At 34.3% G+C, this 22,140-nt stretch overlaps 1 protein-coding gene across 1 annotated transcript in view; it reads left to right on the top strand.

Annotated features, from left to right (window-relative positions):
* Positions 1 to 22,140, top strand: part of TMPRSS15 (transmembrane serine protease 15) — a 58,331-nt gene that overhangs the window by 8,415 nt on the left and 27,776 nt on the right. The window contains 11 exon segments of the mRNA XM_083804009.1: positions 408 to 456; positions 3,421 to 3,460; positions 3,462 to 3,513; positions 5,470 to 5,589; positions 11,713 to 11,821; positions 14,378 to 14,487; positions 15,877 to 16,014; positions 17,281 to 17,430; positions 19,869 to 19,971; positions 20,457 to 20,607; positions 21,379 to 21,520. Coding sequence (XP_083660135.1) covers positions 408 to 456; positions 3,421 to 3,460; positions 3,462 to 3,513; positions 5,470 to 5,589; positions 11,713 to 11,821; positions 14,378 to 14,487; positions 15,877 to 16,014; positions 17,281 to 17,430; positions 19,869 to 19,971; positions 20,457 to 20,607; positions 21,379 to 21,520 — 1,164 coding nt within the window.

Here is a 22,140-nt window from a genome sequence, read left to right as displayed (position 1 = left end):
ACAGTGACTAAAAGTAGCTTTCTTTCTTGCAAATCATCCCAGGTTAATTTTAATTCATTTATCTGATCTAAATACTGTCTATGACACAGGTGCTCTGAAAAGCTCCTTTGTATAAAAGTGTCAAGATAGAGATTTTCCAGATGAGGACATTTTATGTGTGAGATAATGAATAGGGATTGATTGAAAGAGGAATTAAGAGACCTTGTCTTCTCTGGAAGGTGAGAGTTTTGGAAAAGGCTGGGAACATTGTGAAATGGTCAGAAGGAGGGATGCAGGACACTGCTAGTGACTCAAGAGAAATAGTCACAGCTCGTTTGTTGTTTGTTTTTTACCTTCATTTTCCTGAGTTGTATAAAACTAGATACTGCACTATAAAAGGAGTTTATAATGAACTTCCTTTCTTCCAGAGTTTGCTGAAAATCTTACTACAATGTTGCCTTTAACTTCATCAGGTCAGTATCCTTCATAAAACAGAAACTATTTTTTGTTATCAGTACAACAGAAGAAACAAGAATTGTTGTTCAGTTGGTATAACTTAGCAAAGCTGCGTTGACTGTAATTGAGTCTTGACAGGTAGGGTCCATTCAGTGATAGTTAGCTGATCTTCATCATTTCTGACCATTTGAGAAACCAGTGATCTAATGCCTGTACAAAAGCTGTAAGAGCTTAATTGGAGGATTAAACAAAAGTTGGATCTCTGTCAAACAGCTGAGTCACAAGCTGAAGTCTTTACAGATTCAGACAGGTAAATGAGGCTAGCCTAACCACATGTTATGGTTACTGATATACTAAGCAGTGTTAGTAGACTTTCATTCCACTAACAGTCTGAAAGTCTTATGACAAGCCAAGATAATACTTGACGTTTTAATACTTGGCTTATATGAGCAAAGTATTTTTCAGTAGTCTAACGTAGTCATTGTTGAGTAATCATTACTACACTTTATTACCAATGGTACAGCTGAAGACTGATAACATACTGGTTTTCTCCTAGCTATCCCTTCCTCTGGTATGCCGTTTCAATGTGCCTGTGAGTCCTAAGGTCAAAAGCAAGAAGAAAATGGGAGTGAGGGAGAAGTGCCAGAGGAAGGGAGAAGGGAGCTGGGAGTTGTTGGCATCCCACGCTGGAACTGTAAAAATGTTTCTAGCATGGATTCATTCCTCCTTGCTCTGAGGAAACTTGCTTGAGGTCACAGAATTATCAAATATCCTGAGTTGGAAGACACCCACAAGGATCATTGAGTCTAACTCCCAACTCCGTCATTTTTATATGCTCACTAACAGTCAACTTCTTTGTTCTTTCTTTTTCAATTCAAAGACCACATTTTACCCTATGTGGTATGTTTACATCTGTTGGAACTTGGTTGTGCTCTCTCCGTTGAGCCTAAAACCAGCTTTATCCACCTCACATGTTCCATAGATTGCTTAGTAATTGACCACATGAGGTTTGTGCTTATACTACTGATGCCTTCGTCACTGTCCTATGCTTTTACTCTCGTGGCTTTTGTTATCAGCTTGCATGTGCACTTTGGGGAGCACCTGTGACAACCCGTTTATTTTCTCAACACCCTTCAAGGTGTAACTTCCTGATACTTGTCTTATTAGAAAAGCCTGCTCATGCATGCGTCCATGTTTCAGGTCATTGAATGGTTCATTCTTCCCAAAATAATGGTCCATTAAATGATGCATAGATAGGTATGTATATAGGTAGATACATACATATATAATTCTTTACAAACTACTGTGAGGCCGTGAATGATGTCCTTCCCTGAATGCAGCTTTGTGAGAACAGTCCATCCAGATGCACCCTCCCTGCACCTTCTGCTGGGCTCTCCTCTCTGCCAGAGGAGCTGTGCCCTCACGTTTGCTGACATGGAATGGTCCATAATCCATTTAATAAAAACTGGCCTAGCTTAGCTTAATAGTGTTTGCTAAACCAGCACATTTTGGTAGAACATTGCTAGGAAGTCCTCTTGCAAGTTTCTCCACTAGTAGGTATGGAAAAGCAGGAACATCTAACAAAAGTAACTGTAATGTCCAATGATCAGCAACTTCTGCCAGCAAAAGTCTGGTGGTAAACTATAGAGAAGGCCTTACTGTACCTCCTACTATTCCGTCTAGCCCACCATCTCATCAACTGAGAGAATCTGTTGACTGTAATGACAAAAAATTTAAGTCTTAATGTAGTAAGTAAAAATAGTACAGAGGCATACTAATCCAAATTCAAAGAGGAAAAATTGACCTTTTGGGAACCAGAAACTCCAGAGACATCCTCAGTAAGAGGAAGATTGCTATTTAAAAAAATCACTAGTGGGAAAGTGTGTTGGAACAAGAATTCAATTTTTTTTTTCCAGAATGTTTTTCGATTTACTATCATTAATACAAATCCATTTGTGTACCTAGACATTTGATTATTTCTAAATACGTATAAACATTATGTCTACGAAGCTGGTGAAGGGTCTGGAACACATGCCCTATGAGGAGTGGCTGAGGGAACTGGGGTTGTTTAGTCTGGAGAAGAGGAGGCTCAGGGGAGACCTTATTGGTTTCTACAACTACCTGAAAGTAGTTGGGAGTAGTGTGGGGAGCTGGGGGTCGGCCTCTTCTCACAGCTAACTAGTGATAGGACTAGAGGGAATGGCCTCAAGTTGCGCCAGGGGAGATTCGGATTAGAAATTAGGAGACATTTCTTGTCAGAAAGAATGGTCGGTTATAGGAACGAGTTGCCCAGCGAGGTGTGGCATCACCATCTCTGGGGGCATTTAATGAAAGGTTGGACCTGTCACTTAGGGACATGGTTTAGTGGGTGATATTGTTGGTAGGTGAACGGTTGGAACAGATGATCTTGAAGGTCTTTTCCAACCTTAATGATTCTGTGATGAACACATTTATGTACATATTTCCAGTATGTAAATGCACAAATACTACACAGATTTGAGTCTCCTCACATGCTGAGATAACCAATGTGTTAAGCAATGTTATTTATATTAAAAAGTACTTATACATTCAGTCATAATAAAGTCATAACCTGTCTTTTTCCAGCAGATCCCATGAGTCTAATTACAAGCTCCCTGACATCAGTTCCAGGTATGAACTTGTTTATTTACCAAGAAAACATTACTTTTTGTTTGTTTGTTTGTTTGTTTGTTTGTTTTTTTAATAAATTAATATATATAAATATATATAGAGAGAGAAGTTACTGAAATGTATGGGACTATGTATAGAGGAATGAGATTTAAAATACACTAGGGTTCCATATTAATTTTCTTATGTTTATTCTGACATTTGACCATCAGGATCAAACCAATTAAGGTGGCGTTACTATATCATTACCTAAGCTGTGGGTTTGGGGATGCAGTAAATAGTGCAGATCTCATAAGATCTGAATATCTGCTTCTTGGTTCTGCCGAAAAAAACACAGAGGGGCTACAAGAGAGCACAAAGTAGAGTTCTAACCCAGGGTTTGTGTTTGCCCAGTTTCAGAACAACTCACCACAAGCAAGTTCACAACTTCAGGTAGGTAACCTCATATGGGGAAAAGCAGAGTGGCTATAAGAAACAGTCTAAGATCTTAGAATTGAATGTTTTTGTACATTGAGTTCTTATATGAATTCTTGCATCCCATTCATGCAAGTATACAATATGCAGGTTTACTTCTTATTTGACTAGGGAGACCTCTTAAAAAAGAGGTAATGTATTAGACTGTACATTCTACAAAAATGCTTCGTGTATTATACACATACTGATATGATAATATTGATATCACAATATTGATACCCATACTGAATGCTCATTTTTGCTTCATAATATTTGTTCATGGTTTTGGGAAATCTGTAACTGATAGCAAATTCTCACATTACTTCTGATAATGGAAAGACAAAGCTGTTCAAATCTTTGAAAACCTCCTCCAGTCTCATTAAATGGTGAAATATATATGATATTTATAAGCATTTTCAATCTGGTCTAATGTATTTACTTCCATTTCTTAGTTAAGTACAGAAATCATATTGCAATTTAGGGTAATTTGCTGTTTCAAAAAGAAGTCAAAATGTTTTACTAGAAAATGTTAATTTCTTTATATCCAGTAGATGGCAATGCTGTTTAGTTTTATGAGTGGAAGAATAAAGCTGGAATTGATCATGTCATTTTTAAACAATGTTTTCTTGTGCATTGGGCTGTACAAAACATACTCTGAGATTATTGGTAGAGGTTTTGTTCTTGGTCTAGAAAGCACAGTCTCATCTTTGCTCATCTGTGGCAATTCGTTTGTTGACACTATCACGTCCAACACTTGTCTTAAATATTTTTGGTTTATTTCAGCTACCAGTTGGGTTCAAAATGGCAGCTCTTTTGCTTTACACTCTTTGTGTTGCTAACATGTAAAGCATTTTATAAAGCAGTTTGAAACGCTACGGTACGTCCAAACAAATTCCAGTCTTTGTCACTTATACTGAATATCTTACACATATTTACTTAATCTGATTAAAGAGTAAGAGTTGCATGAAAAATAAATCAAACAATAATGTCTAGAGGATGCAAGAGGCTGCTGCTTTACAAATTAATATTTTTGCTGCTTACATAAGAAATTTTAGCCTCTACCTCTGAGCATTTAGTGAAGTAAAGAAAAGGAGCTATGTAGAGAATTGTGTATTTTCATAATATTTAATAGAATTTTCAAGAATTATTAAATTGGTACTTATCCAAAGCTGATATTAGCTGCATGTTTTTGTTTACTTTAATATGACCTACTTCTTAGTTCTACAGATATCTAAGACTTTTACATACACCTTATATTCTGTGGATGAACATTTATATTCTAGCAAAATGCTATCAGCAAGATTCCACAGTTTTAAGGATCAGCCAATGTATTCTTTTTTTGCAGAAATTTTTCTTAGCTAACGAATTTTATTTTTAAATCTGAAAAGAAACAGGTTTCTGATATTTCTAGTATTTCCAAATCCAATCCTAAAGGCTTTAGTTTTCAAGATATGCTAATCAAAAAATAAGTTTTTTATCACAATGAGGTTCAACATTGTGATGTGTTGAGATTGAAAAAAATAAACTGAATTATATTAAACTCAGAACAGAGATTTTTCTCTGTTATTTAAACCAAATGACAGTTTTCTCATGTTATTCAAGCATAAGAAATTGGAAAATGTGTTTATTATATTGCATAAAATAGTATATTTAGGTAGAGGAAGAAGATGGGAACTCATAGAATTTTTCTTCCAGCCCTACTCCAAACTTAGTTTCAAAAAAATATGTCACTTCTCAGAACTTCTCCACTTTGTTCCAAATTTACCATTTTAGTATGTGATATTTCATTCCAAACTTTTAAAAATGCAGTTTTGTAAAACACAATAGAGTGGTTGATTTGATTTGTGCTAGAGTAACCAAAGGTAAGTCAATTTTCCTTTGTAGTGTAACTGCAATACTGCTTTGTTGTTATTGCTGTTGTCCTTACTATTTCAGTTGAGTGCTTGCCACTTGATGAAGTTTGTGCTGATGGTGTAACCTGCATTAAAAAAGATTTATTTTGTGATGGAGTCTTGGACTGCCCGGATGGTTCAGATGAATCTGAAAAAAGATGTGGTAAGAATGTAAATCCCTGCAGAACAGTCTTTTCGAACATACTTAAACCTGTCAGTATTCTGTAAATAATTTACAGCCAATAAATTGCATAATGAAGTCTAAATCAAGTCTAGCAAAAATAATAACAAGAGGGGTTGTTATAATAATATTATTGTAAATTGATTTTTTTTCTTTAAAATTCTCATTAAGAAAGAATATGCTGAGTAAATAAATAAATATCACAAGCTGGCTATAGTAATATAGCATAACATCAAAATTCTTATTTAATATATAAATATTAAAAACTATAAATAAATATAAAATGCAAAATAATGTCAGAATTTCATATGAAGTTGTGTACTAGTAATATCAAATAATGTTGTTTCCAAATACATCAAAATTATGACCCTATACAGTTATAAAATCACATTGCCCAGTAACAGAAACAACTTACTGTCATATTTGGAATCAGAAGAGAGGTTTTGCTTTTGATTCCAACATTAGGAATATCATCATACATAATACTACAAACAACTTTTCCCAATAACATATTCTCTGATACAATAATATTGTATCTCGGTATACTGTATCATATAGACAATGTATTCTTCTTACTAATTTATTGTGAGATAATTGATTTTAGATTCCTACATAGAAAAATCAGGCAAGGAATAAGCTAATATACCGGGGCCCATCTTTAAATTTCTGCAGTGTTAGCTGTAAAACATCTGGCTTTTCCTGCTAAAATCCCCTATGCTTCAACTAAAAATGTACTCTCTAATACTAAAGCTATACTGAATGTACTATATGTTTAGATAAGTTTGTATAATTTCTTGATGTGCTTTTATTAAAATTATGAATTAAATTAAATGATAACTGAAATTTGCCCTTTGAGAAATAATTAGATGCCATTGAGGATTTTGAAGCGAACTTAAAACTACTCATAAGGCAATAGAGAAAATGATTTTTTCATTTCAGTGAGAACAAATTTAGATCAATGAGACACCTTTTTGAAAATGTAGCTACCGTTCAATCAGAAAAGTTATTTTTCTTAACAAAATCAGCAGTCTGTCGCACACAAAGGAACACCTACTCTCTCCTGCCTCCACATTCAGAGACTTAGGTGGGGTGGTGAGTGTGTACTGCATTTTGCAGCCACAGATGTCAAGTGTGACTCCTGCTGTGGCAGGAACTGTAACTTCGTTTGTTGACCATGCACTTGCACATCTGACACAAATGTTTGATTTGCTGGCACCACAGTGAGAGATGCAAGATGATGATGTAAACATTTGGGCAAAAAGCTCTAGGAGACCCTGCCTGAGCAGGGGATTGGACAAGATGACCTATAGAGGTCATCCTTCCAATCTCTGCTATTCTATGATTCTGTGAAAATGTTACAGAACTACGACCTGATTGGTATATGACTGAATAAAAAAAATAAATAAATAAATTGCATCCTTCACCACCAGTGAGCTTATTTGCCTAGCTTCCCTAAGCACCTTTTCATGCAGCTGCCAATGCTCCATTTAGCAGTGAGCACTGAAATTGTACCAAGGATTCTGTTTGTGTTGCTGGTTACCAAATTGTGTATGCTGCTTTTTGGTGGGGAGGCATATGTGTTAATGTTGCCTGCATTGCTCTTCACAGTCTCAGCTCCCAGTCTCTAAAGTTTTCTTGCAAAGAGAACTTTTTAAATTTTCTGGGAGACGTTGGAACAATGAACTCCCTGATTATTTTATTTTATTTTATTATTTTATTTTATTTATTGTATTTATTTTATTTTATTTTTAATATATCTTTTGTTAGTAAAGGAATCTGGAAAGCTTATTTGTGTTCTGCTGTGAGAACATATTTCTGAGCTCTCCTGGGAAAAATGGTGGGGTCAGTCTAGTTTGAGTTTTCAGAAGCATGTTAAATGTTGGACTCTGCTTTAAAAACAAAGAAGAAAAATATTTTTTAGAATCTGAAATAATTTTAAGAATTTTAATATAGTCATTGCAAGCCTGTTTCTGAAGGCTGGTGGCATGCTGACCCCATCTGCAAGTGGAATCTTCTTTAGAAAAAAGGCGAATTGCAGACCTGCCCATTACCTTCACTTTTCTGAGTGCAGCCAGCTCAGAAGGGAGACTTAGTCAGGCCCTTTAAGGAAAACATCCATCAAAATACTTTGGTAGAGTATCCACTGAAATGCATCCAAATCTTTATTTATCATAACAGCTGCCTCCAGCTAGATCATAACAGTGATGAGCTCTGAGCAGGTCTCTCTACATTGGGGAAATCTGAAGGTCCTAGGGTAGCTTCAGCTAGACCTTTGCTCCATTGGAGAGGCTGAAGTAACACAACTCCAAGGAGTTATTCAGTCTTTCATTTCTAGCATCACACTGTTTTTTTAAGATGTGGGTTTTGGTTTTGGTATTCTGGTGGGCTTTTAGTTTTGTTGTGGATAGAGCTAAATAAAAAGTGCAGATCCTTATAATAGTTAATAATTAGTAGCATACATCTCATAAAAACAAATGCTTTTTAGTTAGTATTAATTATTAGGTCTCATTTCAAAAGTTTTGCTCATGATTTTAAAGATACTACAATCACACCTGTTACATAAGAGAGAATTTAATTGATATTCATACATTGATAATTCACCTGCTTGCATTCAGAGTTATGACTCAGCTATGCCCTGGAGCCTGTGCATGAATTCTATTTGAGCAGAGTTTTTCAGCTGAGGCATAGCCTCTGATGCACATGCCTTTCTGGATCTGATTTGCATCTCTCCCTGACTCTCTGCAACATAAAAGTTGTGAGTGCCCTGCTCCTTTCAACTGAGTATATTATTTCTTGATCATAGCCAAATTTCACCAGTCAGTAAAGAATATGCACAACTGAGCTGAAAACTACAGGAATATGCATACAACTTCAAATGGGCAGAAAATCATAAAGAAACTAGCTGTAGTTATAATTTGCTTTAGGTAGCTGGATGGGTCATCCCTGATTATTATCACTATTGCCTGGTATTTCCAAGCAATTTATTCAGTTGCAATTAGATTGGCAGATTCAGTTCATAACCTTAAAGAAATGCAATTCTGGCTAGGGGACAAATTGTTGCTCCATCACACTTACTTTACATTTTCAGTCTTAAAATTTTCCATCCAAAAAGCAGAGAGCTTTTCTAAATGTATATATTTAGATTTCCTAGCAGACTTTGCAAAAACAGAGGAGTGAATGGCAATAAGCCATATGCACGTTTGGGATACCTGCCAATTTTTCCATTCCTTTGATTTTTCACTTATGTCTCATCCCTAGAGTAACAATACAATCACATAAAAGCTAAAAATGTCTATATTTTCAGAAGTGCTTCAGGGTTTTACAATGAGATTTACAGGTGATACATGATTCTTGCTACAAGTGTTCTTGCACACAGTGGAGTTTCTGCTGTTTAAGCAACTTGGTTTGTTTTTTCATCTTGATTATTTTTCTGTCTAATACTTCTGAGTTTATAGTATGTTAGCAGTTTTTAAATACAGGATACAAGTGTGAATTTTAATGGTCTCTTCCTGTCTTAGACAGAACTCAGGAAAATCTAAGATTCTTAGCAGAGTTTCAGACTACTGAACACCTTCATTTTTGCGTTTATTGATGAAAATTATCTTGAAAGGTTTATTTCTGGTTCTGCAATGAGTGCAGTAACAAAAGACCAGTGCAAAAGTACAGTAAGCAATTTCAATGAAAGGGTCTCTAGAGAAATGTGAAAGTCTGAACAGCACCTATTAATAATATCCAGCAACGCTGAAAAGCAGCCATGTAGCCTGTAAGTGTAAGGAAAGGGGAGACTGGAGGCTGAGCCCAGAAGGTGTTCACTTTGCATCCTTTCTTTACAGTTATTATATGTCTAGGCTAATATTTTGTGATTAGATACCTCACAACATTACTAGAGTATTGAGAGAGATTAATCATATGGAAGCCAGCAAGTAATGCACTGCTCTTGGCAGAAAAAGGGCCTGTTGAATGAAATATGTGGGCTTCATCTAACCAGTTTGAGGAGCTTCTCCCTGGATTTCAAGGATAACAGGATTAAGTCCTCCTCATGTGCCCTGTATGCAACATAACTAAATAGAAATGGACACAGATGCATGTTGGGAAACAGTTAAAGTAGTTGCTACAAAAGATGTCTCCTGTCTTAGAACAACTGAATTAGAAAAACTGAAGCTCGCATTAATTTTACTCTTCTCTCAACACTAGTAGCACCAAGAGAGGACGTCTAGTTCATATCATTTGTTACTGCTGCACTGACTATCTTGTACTGGGGTCAGCTGCTCTGCTGTTCCTGTTCATAGTATCTCTTACTGTTTTCGATGCTTTTCTGTGTTCCTCATACCTATTGGTTTCCATTTGGAGACTGCATGTGGAAATAGGTGGGCTGACACCTGAAATTCATCCCTGGAGTATAGCCAGAGTTTCATTCTGGTATAAATGAAAACTAAGCTCTTGGATGTTAGATAAATGATATTTTTTGTAATGTCTCCATTTAATGTTTTTGTTAATGATTTCTTCTTTTTGTCTGCTATTTCAGAATGTTTTATAAATATTGACTTTGGAAAGGTATCCATAACGTTTTCTCTGTTCATTAATTAAAGAAATTGCACTGTTTGGGGGAGATGGTTGTAAATATTAGCCCATTGGTAAAGACAGGGAATGTATGAATTCAGATGGACAGAAAAAGTACTTCTATGCCTGCTCTAAAAGTGTAGTCTAATCTCATAAAAAAGTTATATAAAATACTATATCTCTTTCATGGACCTGTTTTCTCTATGTATTTAAAATTTTACATGGTCTACTTTCCTCTCAACATCCATGAAGATTGCAAAATGGAACATGTTTCTATTCCAGCTTATGCATCAGACAAAATTGTTAGCGAAATTCATTTTACATGGTCCTTATTAATACAATATTGACTGAGCCTGACAGAAACAAAGCTTAATTTTTATTTTGTTTTTGCTGTCGTGATGGACAGAAAGAATTTTATGCTTTTAAAATGAACAGATAAGGAGCCCTGATTTATTATTTTATATAATAATTTCCCAGAGGAGTACTATGTTCAATAAAATTTCAATTTCCAATATGATTGATTATTCATCATTTGAATAGTCATTATAGGTATGATTTCATTTCTGATGTTAATGAAAATCTCTATCTTATTTCTGGTTATAAACTTCAAATTGATGAACTTACCTCTCCAGATAGTCTTGTACTGTACTGATTATATCCTTACTTGAAAGCTCTGTGATGCTTTCTTGAAAAAGGGAAAAAAATAACTTCAGAGAGAATCCTGGCATAATGTTCAGTGAGGATGCAGCAAAGTCTTAAACAATGTTTCAGTGTCTTCTGCAATTATATAATTCAATGTGAATTAACATTTCCGATCTTTCTGAGGTTTAGAAGTACAGATTATTTTTTTTTAAGTAATTGATTTTTAAACTGAAGAACATGCATGAGATGGTATAATGCACCAAGTAAACAAAACTAATAAAAGCCTTTTGAAAAATTACATGATGATGGATGAGATTTACCTTAGATGAATGAACTCGATAGCTAGCAGGAAACTGGGAATATCCACTTATCTTTCTGAATACTTAGTAATATGTAAGGCGAGGAACAGGGAGATCATAAAAATAGAGAGACCAATAGTGAACCATATCCCTTCTTGCATTTATTCACGATATCAAGTTTCTGATAGTGCATGAACAGTTTCCTCATTTAAAGTAGCTGTAGATAGGAATTATTAAGGCAAGATACTTTTTCCTTACAAAGGTAAAAAATAAAATGAAAGACAGTTGGATTAGTTGAATCCTACTGGATTTTAATGAGTTTGATTAATTTATATTAGTTTGGATTAGTTGGATTGTCTCTGATTTAAACTTGAACTGTCTGTGCTGCTTTTTTTTTCACATATAGTAGTTTGAGTTTAAGTAGTCATAGGAATTAGAAATGAGAGTGGGTTGGCAATGTGTTTTAGTTTATCTTCCCAGTGTGGCTTACAAAGTATTTTCTAGGTAATACTTGTAAACCAGTATCTAAGGTCACTCTCATTTTGACTCTGCTTCTGTTTTTCAAATGACATTTTGACAAATGTTCTTCATTATATCTTTACAGCTGCAGTTTGTGATGGAAAATACATGCTGACTGATTCCTCTGGGTCTTTTCACTCTATGAATTATCCGAAACCGTATAATGCAAATATTGTTTGCCGATGGATTATACTGTAAGCCATTTTCCAACAGTTTTGTAGCTAAGATTTCTTTGATTATGAGGTGTTGTTTTTTTGTGTACCTTATGCCATTTCTATTCTCAAATACCCCAGCATAGAAAATACATAATACATAATGGCATTTTCTCCCTTGTATTTACACAGCTTTTCTTTAAAGACTTGCAGGCCTAAAACCCATAACTATACCACAAATTTTCCCACTTGCAAGGATTCTTTGGCATGATTTTGATAAATCTGGTGTGTTACATGCATGCGAAGGAACAGATTTTTAAGCTCACAACAAATTATACAATTCAAAATAATTGCAAGATATCAGTTTCAAAGTATTACAGTACATACCAGTCTTTAGGTACTGTTTTTGTATAAGACATCCCTGTTATTAACAGCTGGAGTATTCAAGAATTCCCTTGTTCCTCTTTATAGCCCAGGGAGAACAAAAAGGTAGCCATAGTACGTGATAAATCTCATCCTCAAGTACTCATCTAAAATAAGTCAATGGTCACGAGTTTTAAGCTCCTTAAAATCCACAGAATGATTACCAGTTCAAAAGTTGCAGCATTGAGAGACAGTGATTCTGATCATGGCTTTGTAATAATAGCCGTTCTTTGATTGTGAGAAGTATTAATTTGGTAGAAGAGTTTCAAAATAGTTTTTCAAAATAGTTTAAGGAAATACCTTTAAAATTGGAAAAGATTTGAAATTCTCATTCCCAAAGGCCCCTTTCACAATACTACCCTTTGAGCTTGTTCAGGACTTTCATCTTCACCTTTATACTTCAGGGGAAAGTCATAGTTTTTCTTGTCTTTAATACATTCATTCCTTCTCAGCTTCAACAGTACCATTCACCAATAATTACAGGCCACAGATGATGTTAAAATACAGTGTGTTACAGGAAAAGCACAAGACTGTATATTTCAGCACATACGCCTGACTTGTTTCTCAGTTCGTGGTGTTACAGAATTTGAGCATAATAAATAATTTTGTCTCAAGTGAACTACTGCCTTCTAAGCTGTTAATTTTGCTTCAAAGGCTGGTGTAGTGGCAAGAGGCAGTGTACTGAGTAGGTGTCTACATGGGCTCTGTAACTGTCAAAAACTTAGTTTGGGAAATACTCATGGATAATTGTGAATAATACAGTACAGGTGCTGCAGATCTGTGTAATTACAGATTGATCAATGGCAAAAGCAAACATCTGGTTTTATTTTCCAGTTATCTGCTTTAGAAAATTGTAGTATCACTGAGAGTAAAGGCCTGAAAAGTTCAAATTTTGGGTCCCTTTAGAGCAGAATTGTTCCTATGAGGGAACCTTTTGGGTTTTTCAGTTACCAATGAGAGATATTTTGTACTATTATTTTTATTATCCATATGAAAATGTGTTAAAAGTTATAACACATCCAAGATTTGCTTTGTCTTCTGCCTTTCTTTCTGTCTAGAAAAATTTCCCTGTTGTCGTTGGGTAAAACATTTACATTTTCACCCCTCTAACTATTCCGTGAATGAAGAAGTAATTTCTTCTCCTTTCAAAAGTAAGAGCAGCGAGTTCAATGTTTCTCCAACAGATTAGTTCATCTTTGCTTTTCAACTACTGTTTTACTCTTTTCAAACTAAGGATGTTTTTTAACTGACAGAAAAACATTTTTCAAAAAATGCAAATACTTACTTCATGTTTCCCTACTAGTCACTTCTGATGAGCACCAGTAGATTGTTGTTCAAAAGTTATTTTTACTGAGTCTCTTAATTAGAGAAAGCAAACAAACAAACAAAAAACAAAAACAACAACAACAAAAATGATGACATAAGAAGCTAAGATAATTTTGATATTACAGCTTTAGAATTTGGACTACCATGTATGTAACTGCTTAAATATAGGTTACTACAGCAAAACAAAACCCAGCAATTTTTACACTTTTGTTAAAATGACGTCTGCTGTTAAAACTACTGGGTGATATTAGGTTTGATAACACATTCCCAAAGAGTGGTTTCGAGATCCTCAAATCTTCATGTAAATACTGTTTTGTGTAGGAGACTTTTTTTTTTTTTTTTTAACTTTTGGAAGACAGATCTTGATACACATATTGATACCATTATACCACTTCTCTGACTTGGTGAATTCTGCCTGAGCAGTTAGATGTTATCATCTATCAATAACATGCACTAAAAAGAGATTTGAAATTAATGATCCACAGAGAAAAAAAAAAAGACTGTCCAACTGAATAGCATGTTCTAAATTTTAAGAAAATTGAGTTCCTAGAATATACGTGACTCCAGTGAGTAAAGGAGTAGTTCTACTGTTACAAATGGTTAATTCTCTATTCCATCCATAATTTTACAAACTAAAAGTTAGCCAAATAGCTAATCTTGATTAATAATATCGATTGGTGTAATTTCAGTTTGCTTCTGAACTGATTGTTGTTCAAGCACACAATGGATTTACTACAATCAAAAACAAGCAAACAACAACACCAACAACAACAACAGCAACAAATATTACTGGAGAACATGGCTCTTCATTTATTTTTTTTTTTCTGGTTTATTTTCCTGTTATCTTAGAGTGCCTCAAGGGTTGTCGATTAAACTGAACTTCACTTCTTTTTATACACAACAATTTGCAGACAATCTAAATATTTTTGAAGGTATAGGACAAAACAAGACTTTAAGAGGTAAGGTTATTTTTCAGTTGATACTGTTTTTTCATTAATAACATTTAAGTGGTAAAATAAGTGTTAAAAATTTGAAAAAAAAACAAACTGTGTGTATGTCTAAGTGAAAGAATGCATCTGTATACAGTTTTCCATTAAACAATTGATCTTGATATACTTAAATGCTCTTATGAAATAACCAGAAATATGCTTACGTGTATATAAAAAATCACAACAATTTTACAGGTCTTATGTGAACAACAGGTCTTATTTGAACAATCATTATAACTTGAACAGTGCCATGGTCTTTCTGGGTTTGTGTTTCATTGGAAATACGTTGTCAGATGATCCTTTAACATTGCACACAGTGAAATAAAATTAAGGCATTTAAACTGAAGCTGATAGAAGTTCTATGGTTCTCCCTGCAATTTATTATATGCATGACGTTACTACCTCTATATTCTATTCTGGAAAACTGGGATTCTCACCATTTTTCATGACTCAGTCTGTCCAGCTGAATTCCATCACAGATGGAACACACATACTTGGAGATAAATATCTAGATCAGGAATATTTCTAAGTCAGAAAGATCTTTATTGTATACTCCTATTTTTGGAAGCAGGGAGAGATTGGGAATGTAGAATAGTAAAAGACACCTGAAATACCAAATGGAGAAATTCTACCCCTCCAGTACTGCTCTGAATATAATCCCGCTTTGGGATTTAAATTTCCATGTGAGAGAGTGCTTCAATAATATTCTCTGTAGGAACCATTAACTTGCGTATTTTGAAAGACTGCTGTGGGGGTGACTGGTGATACTGCAAAGATGTAAAGACAATGTTAAAGACTGTCCTTCAGTGGGTTGCCTAAAACGTTCTAAAGTACATTTCCAGTAGACTCTACATTTAAGTAAATAAATTAATTTTACAGTAATTCAAAATTTCTTTAGTCCATGAAATTCTGTAAGCATATATACTAATTACGTAAGAGAGTAAGTATATCTAATAAAAACACATAGTATTGTTATTCTAAAGTTTCAGAGTGCATATCTGTAAACCTCAAGAAAATCTGTAGCATAATAAGCATGAATAAGAAGATTATAATTTTGAATATATGGGTATTTTATAACAAAATAAAAAAATAATCACAGTGTAACATAAAAGATGTTTCTCCACTAGCTGATATCCATATTGACAGATAAGTGAGATGGGATATGCAGAATAATTATATGGCAGCCAAACCAAATGGCTTCAGGGTTTCAAAGGCCTTGTAGACAGGATCACTGTACAAAAGAGAAAGCATTCTTTAAGACTCGAAAGACTAATCCAGTGTGTTTTTATAACAGTACTGGAGATATTAATGCACATGTGATTTCTTTTTCTCTGACTATTTTATTCTGCTTGTTTTCAGCTTCTCTCTCAGGGTCTAATGCTGAGACAGTATACATTTTTTCTCATGAGGCTACAGCTGAGTTTATATCTGATTATTCTGAAAATTACAATGGCTTTAATGCAACATATACTGCATTTAATGCAAATGAGCTAAACAGTAAGTGTTCTTTTTTGTTTGCTTGTTTTCTAGAATGCTTGGTGAAACTATATTTTCAGTTTGATAAAATGGAGATGAACAGGGAAGCAGTATTTTCTGGCCTTAGTCCCTTAATTTACTCCACATTGAGAAATTTCATCCTGTTTTAAAGATCATATCATTGATTTCATTAGGACTGTCCACAGGCCTACAGGCCTAGATCTGGTAATAGGGTAATGCCTTACAAAGACTGTGCTGTGAAAATGAAAGAGTAAAACTCTGGCCATATCAGATGGCCTTCAGATTCCACACTGTCAGTTTGTTAACTGATGAACACTGTGGGATCACCAATGCTGATCACTATTTTGTGATCTCCAGGTCGTACCTGTCCTCCAGAGTTTCTGATAATCTAATTCATTGCCACAAATAGCAGTCCCAAGTGGTAAAATTAGCATTCAGAACAATACGTGCTTCGGTGACTAGACATTAAATAAATAAATAAATAAATAAATAAATAAAATAAAAAATCCAGATGCAGTAAATCTATGGTGAAAACAAAATGCAGCAATGTGACTCATGCTCTGGTATTCTTTAGTAGTCAAGAAATAAATTTAGAGGCAGATTCGGCAAGTGAAGGCTGCTTCAGCTGCTACATTTTGAGAAGGATATGGATGAGGCATGTGACTAGGAAGGGATATGCTGCAGAAAAGACTCAGAATGCCAACAAATTCTTGTCACATGGAAATCCTTGTTATGGGCAGAACTGTGATTCAAGGCACCATGAAGAGATAAAATGATGGGAAGAAAAGTATTGAGAGTGTTGCAGCAAACACATGTGATCAATAAGGAGCAAAGGACAAAGACAGAGACATTTCTGGTGTGTAAAGCACAGCAGTTATATGTCGAGCTTACAGGTGGAGGCTCTCATGGGAATCTTTCTGCTGGAGCAGCCCAGACTGCAGCTAAGGAAAGAGGAGGATTAGTCCTTAGGGTTAGCTATGCAAGGGGTACTCTCTCATTTCCCCACCACTTACTGGTGAAGGATCAAGAAAGAAGTTTGATGAATAAGTACAAGAGCGTGTCAGGCCACCTTCAGTGATGCATTGTTTACAGCATAAATGACACATTTATTTGAGTTGCTTAGAAGAGCAAAATGAGAGTCACCATGGGCTCTAGTTTTCAAAAACATTTAAAAAATGTACACTGTTTGTCACTCATTCTTATGAAATTCTGAGAAAATACTTAATGTCTTTGTCATTTTTATATACTAGAGGTTCTTATTCACAGATTATGAGAAAGTCTATTGCACTTTTGAAGATGGCTTTTGTTACTGGAGGCAAGATTTAGATGATGATTCAGACTGGGAGAGAATTCAGGGCCCTACCTTTCCCCTTATGAGTGGTCCTGATTTTGATCATACATTTGGCAACATGTCAGGTAAGATCAATAAATTGCTTGCAGATTAAAGGAAAAGCTGCTTTAGTTATATAACTGTAAGCTGTTTTCTTCATAGTGGTATTATTAGGACGTAATTTTATCTGCCATAAAAATCAGTCTGGGCTACCATGCAAAAAAGTTTATGCAACTGATTATCATCTTGTATAAATACACCAAAACTAAAAGAAGAAACAAAGGAATATATACATTGTTTGAAGTGTGAGGTATTGAGGAGTTTGGACTCTATTCAAAGTGACTTATCTGTTTGTCTAAGGGGGAAAAAAATATATTTACTTTTTACTGAAATTACTTCTTTTTCATCCCGATCTACCACTCAAAATCAATATATACATATATATATATTTATATAAAATTGACCTGCAAGGTACATATGGTACAGTTACAACCGCACTGCAAGAACACCGATTATCAGCACACATGCAGAACACAAACACACCACCAACAGCAAAATAACTTAATTGGAAGAACAGTCACATCATGCGTGGATTTTAATTCAACAGATGATAATGAGTAGGAATCAGATTTTGAATGTGTATGTTGAATGTTTTTCCAAGAACTTGACTCCAAAAGTTTTTTCTTGTTCAACAGAAAAAACACAGAATCTGTCTCAGCTGATTTGTCAGTCCAATTAAAACTAGTTAAGATAATTTGAATTTCACAATGACCATATATATTCTGTGCAAGACAAATAACATATGCAGTGATAAATAACTGTAAAAAGTGCAAATTATTCTGGCAAAATTTACTCTTGGGAAAAGAAAAATGTTGTTCAGTACATTATTGCATACAGATTATTCTCTCTGAGTAAATGAACATTTTCTAAATAATCTTCAGAACGCTGTTTTGTCTTCCCTCTCAACTCCTAGAGTATAAATCAAATGAAAAAATATAAAATTTACTTAATAAAACTCTTGACAGTGATTTCTAGCTGTCTTGAAAGTGCTAATATATTCTAGATATTTTTCACTGTACTAGATCTCAGCTGACATATATAATGTTGCTATATGTAATGTTACCTTTATGTTGAATATTCATGTTTCTATTACCTGCATTTGAAGTAAAACTGCAAACTGCGACATTAATATCTAGGTATTACATAGACACTGTAGTATTGTTTCACTACTCTTGAATAGCAGGGGAGTTAATACATACTTAAAAGACCTCAAGGCCTCAAGACTAAATCTCTGTAATACTGTAGACCTCCACTAGAAAATATTTATTTCAGTTCAAATTAAGCTTAAACCTCATTTTGTTTTCTCCACATCTGACTGTGTTGTACAGTATTACACTTCATACCAAAATGATACAGGCAATATAATAAATATCCTAACAGTGATAATGCCAAAGGAAAACCACATTCATTACTGAACAAAATTTCTTCCATTTATTCTGAATTCTCAGACTGAATGAATGAAACAAAAACAGAGACCTGTCATGTTGGCTCTAAAATGAATGCCATGCTCATCTTAAAGCTAGACACCATGTATCTTTTAACATGTGCTTTTCTAAAGCAACACAGGAAATTATTCATATTTCAGACTTTTTTTTTTCATGTACTTGAACTTTCTGTGTGAAAAAGCTAGCTCATCTAGAAGTGTAAATAACAGAATATAATATAGTATACATTACCTAAGTATATTTAATATAAATTCTATGTGTATAATATTGCATATGTAGATATTAGGAATATAGGTTCATAGATAGATATAATAAAATCTAAGATTACAGACAAGATTTCAATAAAGCAAGAATTTTCTTTTAGGACTTTTAACTACGCTAAATTTTGCTTTTCTTGTGACAAACCATAATGTGTCTGTAGCCTGTCCTCACATTATATTTACGTTTGGCAGCAAGAAGTTCAAATTCTCAGCAGGAAAGAATTAATTCAGAAAAGGATTAAACAATAAACAAATAATGTCCTTTCTTTTTTATGTTGCTTCTCGTGTTATAAAATATTAATGTAGTCACTCTCTCTCCCCAACACACACCCCATATTTCCCATTATTATGTGGATAAAAATTATAGCATGTCACGAAATTCTATTGCAAATCTACAAGCAATGTCAAACAGGGGGACATTTTTTATAAACTAAGCAGAAATCACTCAGGTAAATTCCTGACATTACTGAAGAAAAGGTGAATCTCCCACTGACTTCAGAAGGGCTAGTTTCTGATTTCATGTCTAGCTCTGAGGACCATCTGACAAGCTTAGAAGCTCACTTTAATGTTCTTGACTGATGAATATAACTCAGGGTCATTGTTCACTTCTATTTTGTCAGGAATCCTCCAAGTCATTAAATCTGTGCTTGATATTACTGATACCATTTTTAAATACAAAAACTTGCCCTCATCAAAAAAGGAAAAACAAAAAATAAAAATAATATTTCTACTGACTAAAATGTGCTCATTATTTTGCAGGATTTTATATTTCAACACCCATAGGACTTGGATTCAGAGAAGAGAGAGTCCGGATTCAGAGTTTGCCTTTGGTCTCTTCAGATCCATCTTGTCTAAGCTTTTGGTATTGTTTTGTAACCTCTGCAGATTAAATCATTCCTAAACACATACTTTGTTTAAGAATAAAACAAAATATTTTTCTTTCATATATATTAATGCAAGTCAGTGTGCTAACCATACAAGCCTACGTCTGTTTAGATTTCCATGACCAATCTTGACTCCAGAAATTTTTACTCCATTATAGGTTTGTCTTGCAATTAGCTTTAGTTCCCATTTACACTCTGCAACCAGCATGTATTTCTATACAGAAATACTAAGAATCCCTGAAATGTTTTTGTTGTGACGCTTAACTAGGCCTACACAGAAGATACAGCAAAAGAGCAAGTAAAACTTCCAGTTTTAATTGTACAAAATGTTTCATTTTGTTTTCATGCTCACTAAAGTTTAGTTCCAATTTCATAAAGCTGTTAAAAAAATAAAAAGCTTGATATTTTTTCATGAAATTTCACTTCAATATAATAATAGAAAACATTGTTCTTACCCCTCTAGGTATTACATGTACAGTCCTAATGTTTACCGTTTAAGTGTTAGCATAAGTGATGAACAAGGTGTGGAAAAGATAATTTTTGAGAAAGAAGGAAACTATGGAAACAACTGGAATTATGGACAAGTAACTTTAAATGAAACATCTGATTTTAAGGTTTGTTAAGCTATTAGTCTTTCATATAATTGTTTTAGTTTAATTGATATCAAAGTTTTCTTCTAATGATCCACAGCTTTAAATTTATTTTTATAGGTATTTTGGTTGGCTAGTCTTTCTATACTAGTTTTCATTGATGCAAAAGCACTGCCAGAAAGGTGCATTTACCATCTGAGAAAGTGACTACATCTCTGACCAGGGTGCATCACATTTCCAGGAAATGTGTGTTATAAGATCTTAAGAAGAGAATTATACTTAATTGTAATAGTTTACTTACACATACTATATACTTATACCTAATAATTGAAAGACATCAAGATGTTTTTTGCCAGCACAAATTCCTTGGTAGCAGGATTGCCTTAAATATGTGTGTAATAAAATGCAGTAACAAGCCATCAGATGACAAATTGCAGTTGTACGTGGAGACATGCCATTAGATCAGAAGAGCTGGACAGATAAGTGATACAGAATGTTGTGTGTTAAAAATTACATGTATTCATATAAAAATAAGTAAAATTCTTGAATAATTTTAAATTATGTTCATCATTTATATGAAATTCCTGCATTCCTAAGAATGATGTGTTCAATTTGCATAGCTTTTGTGTTACAGGAAGTCCTCTCTCATCCCTGACCCTCTCCTCTGAGTATAGCACCAGTGTAGATTACAGTGGAAATTAGAACATTTGAGAAAGAAGACTAAATGGTTCGGTATAGGAGGCTGAAAGATATTTCATTAAGTTATAACGTTCTGTTTTTTTAAATGAATTTCAGGTTATCTTTGATGCCTTTAAAAAGAATGGTCCAAGTGATATTGCCTTGGATGATATTGGCCTGACAAAGGGAAAATGTAACGAAAGTAATTATGTAGAACCAACTGCATTTCCAGTTGTTATTACTACCCCTTCAGGTCCCAGTAAGTAAACGCTACTGTTGATTGTCATTTCCTATTATTGTATTTGTGTTTGAGTGATTCAAGATTTGTAACAAAATCCCTTCAGCTTTATAAAATTACCTCCTCAGCAATATAAAATTAACTTCAGGATGATATGTTAGGGATCATATTCCCTGCCCATGGCTCCATTCATAGCAAAAGTACTGGTAGTTTCACATCTTAAGCTCTCTTTACATTGTCTTCCAAAACTTGAAGAGTGAAAGAGAAGTTGTGGTGGTTTAACATTGCTTGAAGAGTGAAAGAGAAGTTGTGGTGGTTTAACATTGATGGGCAGCTAAATTCTATCACACTGCTCTCACACTTCCACACCTCAAAAAAAAAAAAAAAGGCAAGAAAATACAATGAAAGAAAGGAAAAAAAAAAAAAAGGCTCATGGGTTGAGCTAAGGATGGTTTAATTAAACTAAAAGAAAAAAAAAAAAAAGGCAAAGGACACACAGAAGCGAAGAGAGAAAATAATTATTCTCTGTTTCCCACCAGCAAGCAATGTTCAGCTACAAATTTTGAAACTGGTCCTAAATACTTGTAGCGGTTTTTTGAGAGGTCAAACATTTTCGTAATGAGAGCCCACTCTTCTCTTTC

This window comes from Anser anser (genome assembly GCF_964211835.1).
Source record: "Anser anser genome assembly, chromosome: 1".
Lineage (NCBI taxonomy): Eukaryota > Metazoa > Chordata > Aves > Anseriformes > Anatidae > Anser > Anser anser.
Note: the sequence above shows the minus strand (reverse complement) of the source record. Positions and strands in the feature narration are given on the sequence as shown.